The sequence below is a fragment of the Idiotropiscis lumnitzeri genome, chromosome 17 (assembly GCF_059441095.1).
Source record: "Idiotropiscis lumnitzeri isolate Australia: NSW breed Sydney's pygmy pipehorse chromosome 17, RoL_Ilum_1.0, whole genome shotgun sequence".
NCBI lineage: Eukaryota > Metazoa > Chordata > Actinopteri > Syngnathiformes > Syngnathidae > Idiotropiscis > Idiotropiscis lumnitzeri.
The window spans coordinates 8363238-8384195 of record NC_142407.1 but is presented as its reverse complement, the minus strand read 5'-3'; the positions used below and the strand labels follow the sequence as shown (position 1 = coordinate 8384195).

Below are 20958 nucleotides of genomic sequence, written 5' to 3'. Positions count from 1 at the left end.
CCCTGCGACGCTCGTTGAGGAGACGCAGATCGGATAATGGATGGATGGACGTTAGGAAGACAGTTTTGACAGAAGCTTCTTGTAAATGTCATTCAAGATTTGAATTATTCAAAATGAATTCCCATCAGTTAGTCATAATACACACTAATTGTGTAAAAATGAATTTGTTTTCTTATGTTGTGACAACTACATTCTGTAATAAAAATGTCTTTTTACTATCTTCTGAGTCTGTATCAGTCTTGGTTCTACAGTATTTTCTAGAGTGGGCTTTTAGTAGGGAGAGCACAATAAGCGATTATCAGCACTTTCAACTGGTTGTTCTTGAATGTTCCTTCAAACCACAATATAAAGGGGAAGTCAACCCCCCAAAAATGTTTGCAATAATATGCCTTCTAGACATGACATTCTGATAAATATTGTGTTTGTGGAATATGAGTTAGGCAGCAAAATCCATCAGTTTTTAGACATCTCTGGGGGTGGCCATTTTGTCTCTTTCGACTGAAAATCACATCGCAGTTGCTCAGGGCTCAGGTCGCGACCAATCGCAGCTCACCTGTTTTCTGAAGCTGAACCTTGATTGGTTGTTACCTGAGCCTTCAACAACTGTCATTTTCAGTTGACAGCAAGTAGCAAAATGGCCGCCGCAGGAGCAGTATAAAGTGAATGGATTTTAGTGTTCGATTCATATTCCTCAAAAACAATATTTAATCAGAATGAGGTGTTTCGACTAGCGGGGCTGCTACTTGCATACTGATTAATGCGAAGGGCTGCTACTTTGATACAGACATCTGAAATAGGCTCAAATTACTTTTAATGTTATTGTATGTTATTATGAATAAAATTTTTAAAATTCTAAATGTCAGATAGACATGTTGACATTGAGGGTACCGCCACCTACTGTCGTGGATGTGCAATTACAATTCTATTATGGCAAAAAAAATAATTATAATAATTCCCTGAGGTCACAATTCAGCCTGCATCAAATCTTGCCCCCAAGCATTTGATAAGGACTGCCCTAAATGTATTTTTGAAGCTGATTTAAAAATGCCTTTACTTTTTTTCTAGCACATAAGCTTTTTGAAAGCTTTTCATTTTTGGCTTTTGAATTTCATCTATGGATTTATTGTTGGATTGTAATTAACAGCTTGTTTAAGAAAAAAAACCCACCTGTTGCTGAACCTAAACCTTGATTCATAAATATATCACATTCCATATTTTGTTATATTATTACAGTTATTAACATAACCTGATTGCTATAGTGTATAGTGTTGAAAGCAGCACAAAATAATCTATGTTTACTCGTTAATGGGAGAAAAATAACTATAATTTGTAAAAAGAAAGAAAAACATCCACACGTATGGACTGAGTAATGGTATAGATCTTTTTAAGAAAATTAAATTAATCAAATTGAGACCGGAGGTTTGGGCCGGACGCCAGCAACATGTAGATAAAATGGGGGACAAGCAAGTGGTTCGGCGTCGTTGCATTACCCAGACGCGAGAATACAGCCAATGAAGCCTATTGTGCCCTCTGCTGGACAACATGTTTCACTGCAGTGTCGAGTTCCTGGTTCATATCACGTTCTCCGCGACTCTTGGAACACCGCGCAGCATCAACTTTTTCAAGAATGGAACTAGTCGAGTTATAGCCCGTTAAAATACTTTTAACTAGAATAGTGTTCAAATAGACTGTTGCTGGGAAACGTTTCGCCGCGGCATGAGTCCGTAGACTCTTGTGTTGGTTTCGCTCTCACTGGACTACCCAGCTAAGCTAGCTAACTGGCTAGTTAGCAAGCTACATAGCGTTCCAAAATGACTGACTGCTGTGCTGCAGCCAACTGTGACTACCAGCAAGAGGGAGCCGATAGCAGCATCCCACTTTTCAGCTTTCCCTTGGATCCGGAGTGGTAAGGCCTTTCCGTGGTAGAGTGGGACGCACGTGAGATAGCGAGCATGCAATAGAAATATGTTAGCCATCTGCCTTTAGCATTGTCGTTAGCTCAACATCATGTTGGCTAACAGTGACACAACTCTGTTGAAAATGGCGCAGACTCACCACACTCCTTAAAGAAGTCGCGGTAAAATAAAGTAAACGCATTCGTTCTGAATGGGTAATTGATTGCAGCGGTGGTCGTGGTGTTATTATGAACTGTTCGACGTTTTGATCAAATGAAAAGAGAGCGTAGTTGGAAACTTTTGTTCTGCAAATTGCAAACCCCAATTTGTAAGCGACGCCTACCGGTTCAGCGCGGTAACGTAGTGGGATTAACTCATTACAACAACAAAAAAAATGTTATGTCAATTAATTAATTAATTAATTTCTCTTTTCCTCTGAAAACATTCACAAATTCATCAACGGTTAAGTGTTATTTCTTTTCAGTACACTTTGAACAGATTTCAGAAACAGAAAGGACACATTTCTGACTGTTTCCCCTCTATTTTTAGCTGCCAAAAATGGTTGACAAACTGTTGTCGCCAAGATTTGGCGTCACAACCTCCAGAGGAGCTGCATAAACTCTACAAACTTTGTGCAAAGCATTTCGAGCCCTCTTTGATAACTAATCAGGTAAGAAAAAAATATTTTAGCCAGTCATTTTGCATATTATTCTTGTTTTCCATACACATTTTCATAATTTTTTTAGCATTTTTTTATTTTCCTGTCAAACTTGGCATTTCCAGTGTAGTTTGTGCTGCATTATTTTTCCCTCACTGCTTGATTTTTGGGGCAGGCCTTGGGGCTTGTGGGAGTTGCGTTCGAAACAGTTTGAGCTTGTGCAAATTATAAACGAACACTAAACACTTGTTTGTTAATTATACAAAGGCTCTACTTATTGTTGAGCTAATTATTTCGTTAAATAGTTTCATGAATCATTTTCATTGGCAAATAATAGTCACATATAATTATAGTCCAATGAATGTTTTCTAAAATTTGTGAATTCTTTTTATTGAGTTAACAAAAAAAGTTTGTTTTAGACCAAAAGAAGAACTTAGAATTTTAAGTCAAAGCAAGAGTCAATGTTGTTTTTCTTCATTTCCAGAAAAGTCTCTTGAACGACGATGCTGTTCCAACAATATTTGACTTTGCTGTACCCACCAATAATGAATCGTGTAACAGGAAACGTGCCGGAGGCCCTGTAAGTGTGTCACCAACAAACGTCTCTTGAAATTTCTAATCAAATATTAACAGAATAAATTTAACTTTTATTATTATTAATACAGGTGGAAGAGGAACCCACTGTGAAGAAGACGAAAGGTAAAATCCAGTGCATGTAAAACAAAATATTTAAATCATAACTAAGATCCCACCGATTTGGATATTTTATTTTCATTTTATTTATTTATTTTTTGAATGATGCTGATTTTGATATTTAGCCAAATAAAATTCAGACAGTCGGTTAATCCACGGATTGATTTACACATTATTGACCAATCTAAAGTGTTAAAAATTTATTGTTCTCTTTGATTGATTGATTACTTGATTGATTGATTAAACATATAAACAGAGTATAGAAATTAATAAGTCTTAAGTAAAAAATTTAAAAAAAAATGAAAAACAGAAGATCACACGTTCAAAAGGGAGTAGGAAGAAGTAAAGAATTTATTCAATTTATTTCAGGTCAGTTTTGATGTTCTTCCACAAAATAACTCCTCTTAGAGAAATACTCCTTTGCTTAATGTTCTTTCTTGGTTTGGATTTTTTTTTTTTATACAGACATGTGCCCCGTAATATATAGAATTTTTCTCTTATTTTGAACAGTTTCTGAGTATTGTGGCAGATCATGTTATTATGTACTTTGTACATAATTTGCACTATTTTAAACTCAACCAGATCATAACAATTCATGGCATTTACGTTGATAAATAGTGGATTTGTTGGTTCGGTATTTTTTGCTCGATTTAATTATTCTGATTGCTTTTTTTGTAGTTTGCAAACAGGTAAAATATTTGACATTTTATTCACAATAAGTCAGGTATGGTAGTAATAATGAACAATATGTGTATAAAGATTTCCTTTTCAGTACACCCTCGGTTTTGTACAGGATGTTCTATAAACGTCTATATCTATCAGTAGTTATATAAGTGCAGTTCATGGAAATTCAAGTGGAGCTGTTATCTTTTATCATTTGTCAAACCCAAATTTGATCATAAAACAATTGGTGTCTAATTCTTTAGGAGTGTGTATGTCAAGAAAGGATTTAGTAACATTGAAACAGTACTGCAACTAAGATTTATATAGACTATATTAACCTTTGTCAGTAATTTTAAAAAGTAATAATTCTTACTCGGTGTTGTGCTCTTTTCTATTAGAAAACATAGAAACTACAAAAGTGACTGAGATGACAATAGAAGTTTCTGGTGATGACATCGCAACACCTGAACAGACAGATGACCCAGCTCAAGAGATTATCGGCGGCCACAAAGGCAAAGAGACTCTTAAGGCCTATTTCAAGGAAATTCTGGCTCTGACTGGATTCAGCATCAATGGTGGCAGCATCAACACAGATGAGTCAACTGGTGGAGCAAGGGATCAGCTTTCTCTGAAGAAAATCTGTGTAGAGAAAATTGATAAGAAGGAAATCCTCCAATTTAGCGAGAGCTTAATGCGTGAGGAGATCCAGAACAGCCTGAGACATGCCCGATTCTTCTCTATTCTCCTCCAAAATGTGACTAGTATTGAAGGAAAGGAGCAGATCCCAATATTTATTCGTTCTGTCACAGAGGCTGGGTTCCCACAAAAACATCTGGTTGGCTTCCTGCCTTGCGATTTGGATGCGGACAATCTTTTCAACCATCTTATCTCAGAGTTAAGAAGCAAGTGGGGGTTACGGATGGAGCACTGCCGAGGACTCTCATATCTAGTTAGCGGACGCATGTGCCAGCCAATGCGAGACCTCACGTGCAAAATATTACTGGAATTTCCGCAAGTTGTTTTATCGCCAAGTGACCCATATGCTTTTAACATATGGATTATTCGCTGCATGCCCGTGCCAACTATTCAAACTATCGTAGACACGGTCGAAGAAGTGGCCTCGTTACTCAGGAACACACCTGAGCTCTACAAAAGATTGGAAGGAAAAATCCAAATGACATATGGCCACATAAAGGGAGAAGTGGATAGAATCAAGGCGATCATCAGTGCGAATTGGGAGTGTGGTACTGATGCCTTCCAAACTATGTTGGATATCTTGGAGCCTTTCCTGAACTGCATCAATGAAATGATTTCAAAGGTGAATGAAAATGCAGCTGAACAGATGGCCAAACTCAAGCCAATTCTGAAGAATTTCAATTTCATCATGACATTAGTTGTTCTCAAGAACACCCTCTGCTGTGTGAGCATACTCAACTCCAGTCTCAGGGGAATCATTAGCATGAGCAGTACGTTGCAGTACACCATTTCAAATGCCTTAAAGCTGGTAAACAAATACCAACAGGACATTGCCATATTCAACAGAAAATGGTTTTCAGATGCAGTCAGCCGAGCCAAGAAGCTCGGTGTTGAAGTCATCAAACCTGACATTGACCACGGCGATTCAAATGACACCCCGCTAGAAGACTTTTACAGAGAAACCTTAGCACGGCCCATCTTGCAGTATCTTGTTGCAGAAGTCAAGCGGATTTTCAGTACAGAGATGGTGAGGATTCTCAGATGGCTCTCTTTAGTGCCATCCTACATGGCTGACCACAATTTCAGCATTCGCCGTGATAAAGTAGCGGATGCCAATTTGAACAACCTGGCAAGACCTGACACATTTTATGAAGAGCTTGGTTGTTGGGAAGTGAAATGGAAGCATGCAAGCAAGCGCAGGATTCTGCCGACCACGGTGTTTGCTACACTGAAAATACCAGATATCGGGTTTTACCCAAATGTGCAGAGCTTGTTGAGGGTGCTCGGCACTGTGCCGTGTGTAAATGCAGAGGCAGATGTTTATGGGCAATACCACATGGTATTGGAACGATGCCACGCCTACCTGAAAGACACGCCGGAGGACCAAAGACAGTGTAGCTCGGCATATGTTTACGTCAACCAAGATGTGCATTTCAATGTTGAGCAAATGGTGGATTCATATGTCCAGAAGCATCCAGACATACTGCAGATGTTACAGACTGTGAGTAAATTATTTTTATTTTTGAAATTACAATTATTGTGACCAATGATGAAACAGTTTTCATAACAGTGACATTTGTTATACAGGATGAAGACACTAAAGATAAGCCTTCTAAAGGTAAGATTAAGATTATTTATGCACTTTTTTTTTTTTCATTGTTGTTTTTACGGGGACGTTTCACGTTAAAATTGGCACTTAATAGGTTTGCATTCAAAAATGACATCGGTACTAAAATTCTCCCCCCTTAAAGACTTAGTAGTGATTTTTTTTTTTTACGACTAATTGGCATGCCCCCTTTTGGAGCTTGACTAATTTGTTTCCGGTTTAGCGTCTACGTCTCAGCAAGGAGGCAAGCGAGGTAATATTGCTCGCATTGTCAGCTCTATTGTCTAAAACGGAGACCGATCGCCTCCAACTACTTTTGTCCACTTCAACCTCTGGAAGTATAAAAACAATAGTTTGGACAACCGCGCCTGTCCACGCAAACTGCATTTACTACTTATTGAAAGTCACAGTTAGAAACGCCCAGCTGGCGTTCGGTGTGACCACAGCATCACTTGGCATAACCATCAGACGCATGTACGCTACTTTGACAGGTATATGCACATGATCAACTCAGGTTTTTTTTTAATTTAATTTTGTTTTGATTCTGTTTTACCGCTGTTGCCGGCTGAAATAAAAGGTTTATCTGCCGCAGCCAATGGCGGGACTCCCCATGAAGCCGACGCTGCTTCATGACTGGGTAATAGCTGGGTCAGTTGAATTAATCATCCATTTTGCAGAGCATATTTGAAGTCGGTTTACAAAGTCCTCCCTTTTTACCTCAAAGCGTCTCTACATGGCTCCACCCCCCTCTACATGCAACCGGCTGGTAAATTGGCATTCAGTGTTTGTATTGGAGCACAGCCCCGCCCTTTGTACGTATATAGTCGTACAGTATCGGCATCCCAATTAGCGCTGCATGTTTCTATTTGCCCCATTGGCTAAAATTTGTCATCATCTTTTCTCACAGTGGCTAGCCAAGGAAACCACACTGAAAAAGACACTGAAGATGAATTAAAACGAATCAACATGGAGATGGATGCTGAGAGTCTTGTAGAGATGAAGTGCGCTGAGACGGATAGAGAAGCTTTGAAGTCGGCTCTGCAAGCCACAGTGACTGCCGCGTACAACAGCCAAAGCTGGCAACAAAGTGAGGTTTCTCCTGCGCAGGATGGAGAAGTTGACTATGTTACAAAGTCTGAAATGAAAGAAGTACTCACCGTGTGCGAAGATGCAGTCAGGGAAGGAATTCTCATGGAAGCCGGGAGTTCATTCTTCTCATTGTTCATCGATCGTGTTGTGAAGATCGAGGCAAAGGATTATCTTCCGCTCTTTCTTAGGTTTGTGGACAGTTTTGATGTCATGCGGCTGGAGTTGATGGGATTCCTGGAAGCCGATCTGGATTGTGACGCGATGGTGCGTCGCCTCTTGGAAATTGTAACGGAAGAGTGGCGTCTTGATTTGAATAACTGCAGAGGACAGGCCTACCTTGGCTCTGGCGACGTTTCTTACAAACTAAAAGCTTTTGCTTGCAAAGTACAGGAGAAGTACCCTCTCGCCATCAGCACACATTGCTCTTGCTACTCATTCAACACATGGTGGTCCAAATCTATCCCAGTACCTGTTGTTAAAAGAGCCCTGGATACGTTTGAGGAGGTGGTGATGTTTTTTGGGAGCAGGACTGCTCTAGAAAAACAGCTTGATCATGTCATTGCCTATGGTCTTCGTGAGAACTACGAAAGGGTCCAGGAATTGCAGGGGACCTACTGTTCCCATTGGCAAGAGATGCATGATTCGTATGAGGTGTTTGTGCAGATGCTAGAGCCCCTTGTTGAATGTCTGGAAAAAGTAAAAAACAACCCACAGAGGTGGAAAAATGATGTCTCTCAACAAGCCGGGGAACTCTTAAACAAACTAATGCAATTTGATTTCATTATTGCTATGGTCATCATAAAGAATACCTCTTCGTTTACCAGAGAGCTGAGTGCGGGTCTTCAGCGAGATCATTTCAATGCAGCATTCCAGCTTTGTCAAATCACTGGCATCGTGGCTACTTTGAACAGAATAAAAACAAATTTGAAAGTGTTCCACCAGAATTGGTTTGATGAAGCCAGCGCAATTGCACAAAGTCTAAGAGTGCCGATCGAAATGCCTGAAAACTCTTTGCCAAGGGACAGCTTAATAAAGCCGGTAGGTTTTTATAAAGACAGCTTAAGTGTGCCCCTAGTCGATAACCTCATCAATGCCGTCAAGGATCATTTTTCGGAGGATCACAAAGAAGCTCTTAATTTCCTCTCTCTGGTCCCATGCTTGGTTACGGTCAGTTACATGTTTGAGAGCTTGAAATCCAAGCCGCCTCTCTACAGCAGCGATCTTCCCGATGCTGACAACTTCTTCACTGAACTCTGCTGTTGGAGAGTAACATGGAAGACTAAAGTTGCCTCCGTGACCATCCCCAATTCAATATTTCAAACACTGCGTCTGCCGCTCATGCAGTACTTTGGCAACATCAATGCACTCCTTCGGATTATGTCTGTGCTACCCAGCACAGCCCTTGAGGACTGTGGCGTTGTCATGCGCCACAAGAGGTTCCAAGACTACCTGAGGAATACAAACCCCAAAGACCGCTCGCTGTGCTTGGCTGTGCTTCAGGTTGGCACAGATTTCAACAGGGACCTTGACCGCATGGTGAGCCAGTGTTTGAAGGTTACTCCACAAGCCCTGGAGGGCATCTGTTTGGTGAGTGCTTTTAATAAATTCAAATTTTACATTCTCATTGTTTATTCCTCAAGCAGGTTCTCCAGTAGAAACGAAACGGTATGAAAGTTTTATTTCGCTGTTATTTTTTTTTTTTTACCAAAATTGTCACATTTATCAACTTTATAACAATTGGAGACAACAACAAGGCATTCAACCAATTTAATTGCCTAAGATGCGCAGAGAGATGGGCGACACAGGCCCATATATGTGGGTCTCATTGTTTAGAAACATTATGAAATATTATGGTTATTCCTGTCTGTCTCAATTAAAAAAAAAACAGAGTCACTGTTTTAGATGCTGCAAAGACCACATGTCAGGAATCCCCGGCAGAGGGCTTCTAACGTGCTATGGCTAGTTGGAGACCCAGAGAAACGGCTAATATTGATTCATATAAATGACATAAGTGGACCGCCCAGCCGCAGCCCACCTCGGATCTTTATTACTACTTTATTACTAATGTAAATGTTAGTACGCCCTGAAAACATTGCACCTTGTATTATCAAACTTTGCAACATTCTAAACTCTTTCATCCCCATTCTCTGTTGTATCTTAATATAAAATTAATTCTTTTATCTTACCTGACAATGAAGCACACACTTGGAATTATAGATAATGTTTCTGAAGTCATTTTATATTTAGAGATTCCATTTAAATCAATTGAATTTCATTTACAGTATGTGGTGTCACACGAAGAAGCTTTCCTGTCTACTGGATTTAAAAAAAAAAAAACATTTTCAAATGAAAACTGTGGGGCAAGCATTGACTCATGCTTTGGTATTTGAGTTAATGACTTCTAAATACATCTGATGAATGCTTATGTTTCCACAGGATAAGGAAGCCAAAAGTTTAATCAGAAATACTGACAATATGGAAGGTATGATATTTATTTTTTTGTTAACTGAAATGATTTTGCTGTGAACTTGATAGCCCTCCGATGGTATATAATTTTTTTCCCCACTGTTTTTGTTTGTCATGTAGTGGCCACGTCTGTCAAGTTGGAAATTGATGAGCCTGAAATTCAGCTGTGCCCCGACTTGAAGGATGAACACCAGCAAATGAAGCCCATTGATGAAAATGGACAAATTGGAGACAACCGTCAAAGTCTGGTGACGATATTCAGACAGGCTGCAATCCTTGGGAAAAAGAATATCAGTATCACGGAGCTCTCCGATGAAGAAAAAGAGTATTTCACCCAGGAGCTCAACATGTGCCACTGGTTCAGAAAGGACAACAAATGTGCTCAGTCCATAAGTGAAGCTGAAATTGTGACATTACTCATAGAGGGAATCAGAGATGTCATACTGAAAGAGATACAAGAATCTCCATTCTTCTCACTTATCACAGACAAACCTGTAAAGATCGCTGATGAGAATCACCTACCTGTTTTTGTCAGGTATGTCCGAGAATCTGCCCCAAAAGTAGAGCTGATGGGTTACTTGCCATACGACCACAACTGCGATGTTGATACACAAGCAAGTAAGCTTGCAGAAATTCTAACCGAATCCTGGGGCTTGCCGATGGCGCACTGCCGAGGACAAGCATTCATGCACCTGGGCTCAGGTTACCAAAGCCTGAAGAAAATGTCTTTGGACATGCTCCAGAAGTTTCCACTGTGTGTGGTAACACCAAGTGAGTCCTGTGGCTTGGCCCATTGGCTGGTTGGCAGTGTGCCATGCCCTTCCGTGGCCAAAATGCTGGATATCACCGAAGATTTGCTACTATTCTTTGACGAATCTCCTTGTCTAGAAGAACAGTTGGCACAGGCCGTTGACGGGCTGTTGAACATGCCAAGGGAGGCTTTGGAGGAAATTCCGGAGACATGCTGTTCAAGATGGAAGAAGAGAGAGGACTTCTTTGACATACTTGCTGACACATTGGAGGGCGTTCTCAGTTGCCTCGATGCTGTCTGTTCGAATGCCAGAGGTGCCATGTCAATGCATGCTCAAGTTCTCTCCGCTGCTCTGAAGAATGTGGATTTCATAGTCACCCTTGTGATCCTGAAGAATGCTTGCGCTCCTCTTCGCAACTGTAGCACTGTCTTCCGCTGTGGGAACCCTGCTGATATCCTTTGCGAAGTGGAAAAGATCCCGCTCATCATAGAGACTCTCAGCAAAATGTTGGAAAATGTCAGCACGGTACACGCCACTTGGTTTGAACAGGCGTATCGGTTAGCTACCAAAGTAGCCCCTCATCAAATCTGTTTCTGTGAGGAGGCCAGCAGCTACGATTCTCCAGAGATCTACTACAGGGAAAGTCTGAGTATCCCCCTCCTGAAAAGTCTCATTGAGGAAATGAAGTACAGCTTCTCAGACAGCCACTTGAAGGCTCTGTCGATCTTGTCTCTACTGCCATCCTGCAATCCGCAGCCCATTCTTCCCGAATCCACAGACAAACCCTTTAACTTCTACCTGTCCGATCTTCCAGAACCCGATACACTTGAGCAGGACATCAATGCATGGGCTGCAGTCTGGAGAGACAAAGACCAGGATGTTGCTCCCCCAACGTCCATTGCTGAAACATTAGTTCATCCCGAGTGTAAGAACCACCCAACAATTATTTTACTGCTTCGGCTCGTAGCGGTTCTGCCCAGTCTCAGCATTGAATGTGACCTAATGAAGTCCACTTTGAATTCAATGAGGGATATTTTAAGGAACACCGTCTGCAAAGGTAACAGGACAGCTCGTGTGATGCTCCTCTCCCACCACACAACACTGCAGAGGCTGCCCGAAGTCATTGCCAAGTGTATCGAAGTCGATCCAGAGAGCAGTCCCTGTCTTTCACAGGTAAGTTAGTCCATGTGCAGTGCTGAACAAATCTGTTAGACCACCTGTTCCAATTTCTTTCACAGACCAACCAGCATCATGAATTGCTTTCTTTCAGATTTTTACATTCACATTACAAAATCAGCATTTTGCCATTTTGAACAGGAATGTCGAATATCAAACTATCCAAATTTAAGATGGCTCACTGACCTGCTCTGAGAAGTCAGAAATGAATGAAGCATAAATTCTACATCTAATTAAAATGGCGGGGGTAATTTTTCTGCAAAGCACTATATTTGAAGATGTTTGGATCATTTATCATAGTTAATAATTATTATTATTATTATTATTGTTGTTATTATACTATTATAATATGATATAGTTTAAATGTTAACGGACTGGTTAGGGATGGGCGGATATTAAGTCCTGAAGCTAAAACAACAGTGAGAAAAAAAACATCAGTGTTAAAATTATAGCTCTCAAATGTCCTTTAAAAAAATGGTATGCACAAAATCGGAAATAAAATTTAAATATACAAATATAACAACTTTTGCTCCTCCACCATGTTTTTCCGGTGATACCATCCGAGAAGCTTAAAACTTTTATTTATTTTTTTTTGCACGCGGGGTCACCCGACATGTCTTGAATGCACAGAGGAAATTGTGATGCTCAAGAAATCAAATGTCATTACTCAACTAGACGCGCTTAGGTGCATGCCAATACCAACGAGATGAGACAATGGCCCCCACATAAATTGAGACCCCTGATTGCGGGCAACCATGGCACAAGCCTCACACTGGGTGGGCTAATATATTTTCTCAGCACTGAAATTTCATGTTTTAGAATAGTCAAAGTACTTTTGACTCTGCACTATCAGCATTACATGATCAAAGTTTTGCTTTTTTTAGGTGATGGATATTTTACGAGGCCTAAATCTAGACAGAGGTGAGTGCATTGCTTTGATCCCATGAATCTTTTCTGTGCTTCCAATTTTCTGTCTAGTAACTATTCCATTCTATCTTATTCAATTTTATTTATGCTGCACCAATTCACAAAAGAAGTTATCTCAAAGTATATAATCCATCAAACTCATTTGACAGCATTAAAACCCCCCTCCCCACCCCCTTGTAGCATTCATTGCTTTGAACCGGTTTTCTGAAAATTCGGCAAAAGTCTCCTTCAACTCTAAACTTCAAAGATGTTATATATAATCGATTATTGTTAGCACCTGTTTTCCCACTACCCACTGCGGGTACCACAACTGTAAGTCTTTGAATAATACAACTTGTAAATGCTTTTTGTGAGCCTTGATCGGTGACTAAATATTGTCGCATTTTTCAACAGGAGGTGCCCCAGAAGAGTTGTCGGACCAGGTGTCACCAACAGTACCCAATGCTACCACTGAAGCATCTGAGACGCTTGCAGCCGAAGACGAGAAATCTACCGAAACTGAAGTGGTCCTGCAAACGGCGGAAGGACCAAGACAGCCCGTGTCTTTTTATGAGCCGCTGTTGCGTGAAGAAATTATCAAGGAACTCTGGGATTCTCAGTTCTTCACGATAATCACCGAACAAACTGTCGATATTGACGGTGAGGTTTATGTCCCACTATGCATCAGGTACTTAAACAAAGAGGATGTCCAGTGTGAGGAAACTCTGGCTTTCATCCCGTTCGTTGAAGACTCCGCTGTCCTCTTAGAGGCGATTGAGACCACACTCTCTGAAAAATGGGGGCTAAACATGGCATATTGTCGGGGGCAGGCCTTGCACAGTGTCGGTAAGGTTGGAACTCAGATGAGAGCTGTCAGCTTAGCAATAGCCAATAAATACCCTCAGGCAGTAAGAACAGTCAGCTACGGTTTGTCCCTCAACGTGTGGCTGGCAAAGTCTTCTCCAACAGAAGCCGCCGCTGATAGGACAGTACAGATTGATCAAATATTACATTGGCTTACACAGGATGCGGAACGGCAGGACAGACTTGAGGGAATGATCCTCCATATATTTCAGCACAATGAAGGAAAGGGGAATGAGCTGAGGGACATGCTGATGAAGAATTGGGAGAAGAGTCACGACATGCATGAGGTGATGGTAGAGATTATCGAAGCTGTCTTGCTTTGCCTAAGTGAGCTCAAACATCAGGGAAGTGTATCGGACCAGCAGCAGGCATCACATTTCTTTGATTCAATCAGAAACTTTGAGTTCATCCTGTCATTGGTGGTGCTGAGACACGTCTTGCACGAAAGCAAAAAGCTAAGTCAGTCTCTTCAGGGCAAGCCCTTAGACATGTTACTCGCCGTGGACAGTTTGCCCGATCTCAATGCGTCTCTCAGGAATTTGATGAGCGATATTGACACGCATCACAGCGCGTGGTTTGAGGAAGCTGTCACGCTCGCATCGAAACTCCACATCCCATTGTTGCATTCAGTTCTCCTAGAACCTCTGAGTGAGTTTTACAAAAATGCACTAAGTTTGAAATTCATCGAGCACTCGATATCAGAAATTGACAACCTCTTCACTGAAAAGGTGATGGATACCTTTAAGTGTATGGAGATTGTGCCTTACGCAATGTCCAAAGTAGAAACCAGCACTCTCGGTAGTCTTGTGCTGCGCCTGTACAAGGAAGACTTGCCAGATGAGTCCTCGCTTCAAGATGAGATGAAGTTGTGGAAGGAGAAGTGGTTAGACCCCATGGCAGGCTATCTTCCGACGACTGTCCTCGACACCCTCAAGACATCACAGATAAGAAGTTTTAGTAATATTGAGACTCTTCTGCGACTCCAGGTGATTTTGCCATTTTCAAGAAGGGAGAGCAACTTCAAGCAGGGAAAGAGAAGCTTACAAGAGTTTATACAGCAGGAAAAGCGAGGCCTCACTGAGCTCCATCCTCTGTAATCGCTGCAGGTCTTCCCATCATAGCGAGATGGTGCTGCCACCGTACTCAAGAACAGTTGAACTCTTGAGTTCCGAAATCAAGCTTTCGGTGTACATTATTGATTTAATTGATACTCCTTTTGTTGATAGTCTGTTAACCAATTGGTTTTTTTTTTTTGGATATATTTGATTTTTTTTCCTGTAGTTTGTACAGTTGTACTGTCCAATGGGACCAACATAAAGGTGTGGCGAGCGGTTGGGGTGGCGGGGATTAAAAAGCAATGATCCATTGACGATTAATCAATGCTTGTGTGCCTTGATGCAAAACAAATATTTCCTAATATGTTAACATGAAAATTGTCCCATTTGGCATTTGCAGCAACTACAGTAGTTTTCTCATTACCAGAAATGACCAGGCTGTCATCGGTATCACTTTTTACAAGTTATTTTATAATGAAATGTAACACTTCTTCCTTTTACTTGTGCACGCATTGAAATGGTTACATCAATGTTTTCTTGATTTTTTTTTTTTTTTTTTTTTTCCCCTTCCATGTTTTATGTCACATTGCAAAACTGTATTTGCTGTAAACCTAGCTTTTAAAGAATGTCTCCTTGATAGGAAAAGCATATATATTTGTCAAAAAAGTAATAAAAGTGTCCAAAAATATCAATTTTGTTGTTTGTCTAGAAGACCATTTAGTGCTTGAGACACAAGGTGGCACTGTGAGACTGTAGTTGCATTATTTCACACTTCAGTTAAAAAAAAAAAAAAGTTTATACGATATTGTATGTCAGTTACTTTCCCAGGTTTACACCCAAATTGGTTTTCAATTTTTGTCTTCAAGACCCCTGTAGTGTTGGAATGTTTAGTTGATTAGATCAGACCAGTTATGCAAATGATTGCTCTTTGGCTTCAATGTTACCATTGAGGTTTAGTTAATATGTGATTTCTCAGCCCAATTGTTTTTCTGTTTCTGAAGGTCAATTATTTGCTCAGGATTCCAATGTGGTCTAAGCCTTGGCAGAATTTTAACTAAATCTCGTGACCCAGCATCACTGGATTGATCCTTAGTAGTGACTTGAATAAGAATTCTTTTTTTTTTTTTTTTTTGCAATTACAGCCACAATCTTTTTTTTTTTGGGGGGGGGGGGGTTCTACAAGCTTTATACATCTAAACACTTGACATTTCTGCCCATTCTTCTCTGCAAAATAGCTCAAGTTGGGATGGAGTGTGCCTGTAAATTTTCAAGTCTAGTCGCAGATGCTCAATTGGATTTAGAAGTCTAATATTTAGCATTTAATAGAATGCTTAATGTACTTCCAAATTAAATACATCAATAACCCAAATTTCATGGTTGACTTCAATCAAAATAATCATTGACTTGTTTTAGCACGTATATCCTGCTGAAAAAAAAATAGTTAGGCTTTTCTTAATGTTGAGCCGGCCTGAACACTGTTAACCCACGGAGAGCGGTTACAGATGCACATATCCCTCGGGTGAGCTGTAACAGCGGATGCCTCCAAAACAAAGCCCTGATTGTCGGTGCTCAACTCAGTGTGAAAGGAGCATCTCTGTGTTCTCGCTCAGTTGCTGAGCTAACGGATCTGCCTCCGCTCTGGGTCGCCTGTTGCCACTGTTCACAGGCTTCATTGGAGCCACATCCAACCTGCGAGGAGATTGCTGACACCAGGACACATTCTGCCATGAGGACTAAACCTCCTAAAAAATTCAATATTGTTTCATGGCACTTGGGATGTATACATGGGTTTTGTGGAGAGTTGAAATGTCAGAATAGTGATGGAGCATGGAGAATGCACCTTGTACAACACATGTGTCAAACTCAAGGCCCGGGGGCCCAGATCTGGCCCGCAACCTCATTTTATGTGGCCCGCAAAGGGCAAATCTTCTGCATCAACTTCCTGTTTCTAGCATATTTTCTTCACTTTTAACAACACTGAGATATGAGATATTGCCATTTATTTGTTACCAATCCTCCCCTTTTAAAATAAATTGAAAAATTGTTGAACAATTACTTACTAGCTTCTGATTTCAAAACTGGCTTTCCAATCAATTTATATGGGTTCACAGTCACACCGGCCCTCTGAGGGAAACCACAACTACGATGTGGCCCGTCCACAAAAATGAGTTTGACACCCGTGTTGTACAATATGTCTAAGCTGTAACGTGATTGACCCATGCGCCAGGTTTCCCGTTGCAAGTCCATGTTCAGTACTGATGCAAACATTCAGGCTTGAACTACTCTTGGGGGTGGGGTAAAGACATAGATAGCTGATGTGGATTTTCTTTCCAGTTTTCCTTTTAGAGGGATCTTAAGAGGTGACATTTCGGCCAGAATTCTCAGGACCACAAGCAAAACCTTTGCCCTGAATTATTCATTAGTGTATTAGACCTGTAAGCAGGTAGCCTTTGTTTTATAATTGAACAAAATTTTTGATGATTTTAAACGAAGCCTTCAATGGGAATTAAGTCAGCAACTAAGTAAGTACTGTAACCTACGTCATACCCACAAAGCACATGGCCTAACTGTCATTTGTGCAAAAAAAACATCCTTTTAAAGATGATCTGATGCTGTTAAGTTTCACAAGCCCTAATGGGCAAGCAGTTCGGTACTGTATTTTAAATGGTTTTGTACGCATCAAAGTATACTCTGGTTCTCATCTTCCAACTACAATGAAAACAATTAAATGAGAAGCAGATGTACGGACACAAAGCATATAGTTTGTCGAGATAATGGTGACTGTCCTTGTGATTTCTCTGCGGCTGTGTTGCATTTGCGCTTCTCTGGGCCTTCTGGCGCAAGGCCTTGCCCCCCCAACTCAGCCGACAATTTGGTAACAGAAAGTAATCTGCAGTCGACGTAGAAATGAGCGCATCGTCATTTTTGTGCTGGGGTGATGGTCGAGTTCGGCATGTTTGGAAATTTTCTAGACGTGCTACGCCTCACTGGGTGGTACCTCTGCGCCTCGACAACATTTTAGACTAGATAAATGGAGGTCTATTGTACAACACAGGTGGGGTAACGTGATAGGTTGGTGAATTTGATACTGGCACAGAGGCGGACAGGCGTACGTGTGTGGTGGATGTCACCGGTTTTAATTCATAAATAGGATTCGGGCTTAATCATGGTAGAAATCCAATTCATTTCATGAATTATGATTACAATTTGTGGTGCAAGCAGTCTATGCTCACGTGACATGCACGGCTGACTACATCATCCGAAAGGGAAGAGCTTGCACTTGACCTCCAAATCTTCAAGTCTATTTTCTGTTTCCGCAATGTCAAGCACAGCGTACTGGGGTGTACTAATTACCTGATTTTGATTTAAATGAGGGTGATTAGGAGGTTTGGCCTGGAAAAGGCACCTTCCCTCCCATAAAGGTGCAAATACACCCAATCCTACCTGTGCAGTCATGTCATGTGATGAGGTAAAAAAACTGATTGGTTTTTGCAGAAAAGATGAATTTGAGTTTAAAACCAAATTGCTAAGTTGATGAAATGAATATAAATGCCACAATTAATGCATATAATATTTCCATTTTTGTCGCTCAAACCATAGAAACATCTGTTATTTTCCAAATGACCTCCAGAGTCTTTTTTTTGGGTCTTGTCTGTTGTGCAGGCTCATGGCTCTCCTGAAGGACCTCATGACATGTTCAAAAGTGCCACCCATCTGTCAGTTGAAAGGGCTTTGTCCTCAAAGAACAATCGAGAGGAGGGGTTAGAACCAAATGGTGTGCAAAGGCTGAGAGACAAGTGTCCTACTGGGCTCAGATTGGGAAGACGTTTTTTTGTTTTTTTCTTTGGCGATTTCCGCTGTGAGCCCCCCGCAGACATTGGAGCGAAATAGGAATTTCATGTCTGATCTGATTCTGTCACTGTCCTTAAAGGGGAAGTCAACCCAAAAATGTTCTTTTCAAGAATATGTTCTATTCAGTCTCACTAGCCTAAACACGACATTCTGGTTAATATTGCCTTTGTGGAATATGACTTAAGCAGCAAAATCCACCCGTTTCTGTACATCTCAGGGAGCGGCCATTTTGCCACTTGACATCACAGTTGCTCAGGGCTCCAGGGCTCAGCGAACGACCATCATAGCTCATCTTAAGAGAACAGGTGAGCCATGATTAGTCGTTATCTGAGCCCCAAATTGTGATGTCATTTTCAGTCAACAGAAAGTAACAAAATGGCCGCCCACTCAGATGGCTAAAAACATGTGGATTTTAATGCTTAACTGATATTCCACAAACACAATATTAATCATAATACCATGTTAAGACTAGTGAAGGCACATTGAACATATAATTGCAAAGAATATTTTGGGGGGGTTGACTTCCCCTTTAAGCAGGTAGCATTTGACAGTAACCCTATTTTATTGTTTTATTTTACCTAATGATTTTTTTTTCTACTGTCGATAATCAGGACCTCCCGTTGACGTTTGATGTTTATAAAATTTAATATAAAATATAATTATAATTTCATTTTAGTGCTCAAACTTGATATTTAAAGGCAGTGTACCACCTTCTGCGAGCTAAAGTTTGTGTGATAAACTGTTCTGTCTTTGTATCCAAACCACAGAGTTTTGAGTTTCTGCAAATAGAATTTTAAAAAGCCCGTACACAAATATGCTGGTAGAGTAAAACATGGCAACAACTATTACTCAATCTTTCTCGCAGTTCGGTAGTTTAGATGCAGTGTTAGTTGGGGAAATACTGCCTACACTGCCTTCTTTTAACAGTTGAACTAAAAATAAAGGAATGCGTCTTCCATCATTATCTTTATTCATCAAAACATATTTTATGGTGGAACCACATCTGGTTGAAACAATTGTGTGTTACTTATTTAAATCATCTCTGAAAAGATTTTGCTCCAATCTATGACACTCGCTCTGCTCTGAAATGACGAGTGGTTTCACAATCATGAACTCTTAACACTTATGTCTCCCCAAAGGTGTCACCCCTTGTGTTATTCAGAAGGTGAGAGGTGTAGAAAAAAAAAATCAAAGGCTTTGGGTGTCGACCTCAGTTCAGGAATGAAGAGGCTGAGTGTAAAAAGTCTTTCTGAAAGCGGGCCCGGTCTCGCTGGAAGCTCCGCAACACCCACACATGTAACAATCTGTGCCCATTCACAGTTGACTGCAATGTAAAACACATCTGAGTGGAACCACAATCTGAAACATACACTCACTGGCCACAACATTAGGTACACCTACACAATATCTTTACGATAGGTATACTGCTGTGTTTTGATTTAATGCACTGCAACATAGTATTGAGTAGTCTGAGCAGGCCACAATATCCAAAAACGTGTGTTAAAGGTTAATAGGTTGTTTTTGATACACGCAGGCTTGATGCGGAATTCCTGAGGGCTGGTCGGCTACAAAAGAAAAGCCCGGCAACACCTGATACGCGGCACAACCTGAGGCCAAGCATGTTAGCTCGAGCCGCTGGAAGGTCAAGGTCTGTACAACAGCTCACGTCTGCCTCTGCCGAAACACTTGAGGTGCAGAATATTCTCACGAAACGCCGACATTGGTTTCCCACAGCTGGCTCTGCAATACATCACAAACTAGAATGTCGTTAACATTGATGAAGGGAAAACATTAGCCAGATTTTATTGGCAGTTCATCAAAGCATAATGTGATCAGTAAATTACATCCATGCAAATACATCAAATTTGTTTTGCTGTGATGATAAATTATATCATATTATCTTATAATTACCAGTGTAGGAAATCTGAATTCATACTGACAACATGCACATTACAGCTTTAAATGTACTCACTCTCATAACTGGTTGGCTGCAAACTGTAATTTCAAGACAGCGTTAGTGTAAGACAATTCCAGTATTTAATGTTGCTTTGAATTTGTTGGTGGCGCTCATAAATGTGATAGTGTAACCATATTAAGTATCACCTCTCAGTTTATACGAGGAGGCATGGATCAGTGGTAGAGTGCTTGTCTCACAACTCAGAGGTTGTGGGTTCAATCCCTGGCCTTTCTGTTGATATTGAGCACAAGCCAAAGTTTGAAAATATTCACTGACGCACTTTTGGCTGTTTATCTAATGAGACAAACTGTGACTTTTATCTTAATTACATTTTATAAAACCTGTGTGTATGTATTCATAATCCATTATTATGTCTGTATGTTTTAATTATTATTAACTTACTATTAACTATTATTCTTGGTATTGGCTGGAACAGATTTATTTGTTTTTTTATTATTTATTGTATGTAACAGGTGGGCTACATGATGATATAATTCACCGTAAAGTGTGTTTGCTGTTTCCGTCTGCTTTTTCCAGAGTCTTTATTTATAAATTTCAACTCAAGTATCCGTACAATGTGCGAATATTTCAGCCTCTGGAAGAACATAATCTAATATTGTTTATTGGGGC

At 40.5% G+C, this 20958-nt stretch overlaps 1 protein-coding gene across 1 annotated transcript; it reads left to right on the top strand.

Moving 5' to 3' along the window:
- The first annotated feature begins 1492 nt into the window (after nt 1-1492).
- Nucleotides 1493-15211, top strand: LOC148320044 (uncharacterized). The gene is made up of 11 exons (XM_088279942.1): nt 1493-1906; nt 2445-2565; nt 3038-3133; nt 3219-3252; nt 4308-6106; nt 6193-6223; nt 7119-8887; nt 9737-9782; nt 9887-11691; nt 12579-12615; nt 13015-15211. The coding sequence occupies exons 1-11, from the start codon at nt 1812-1814 to the stop codon at nt 14559-14561; spliced, it is 7380 nt and encodes a 2459-aa protein (XP_088136068.1). The 5' UTR covers nt 1493-1811; the 3' UTR covers nt 14562-15211.
- The last annotated feature ends 5747 nt before the right edge of the window (nt 15212-20958 follow it).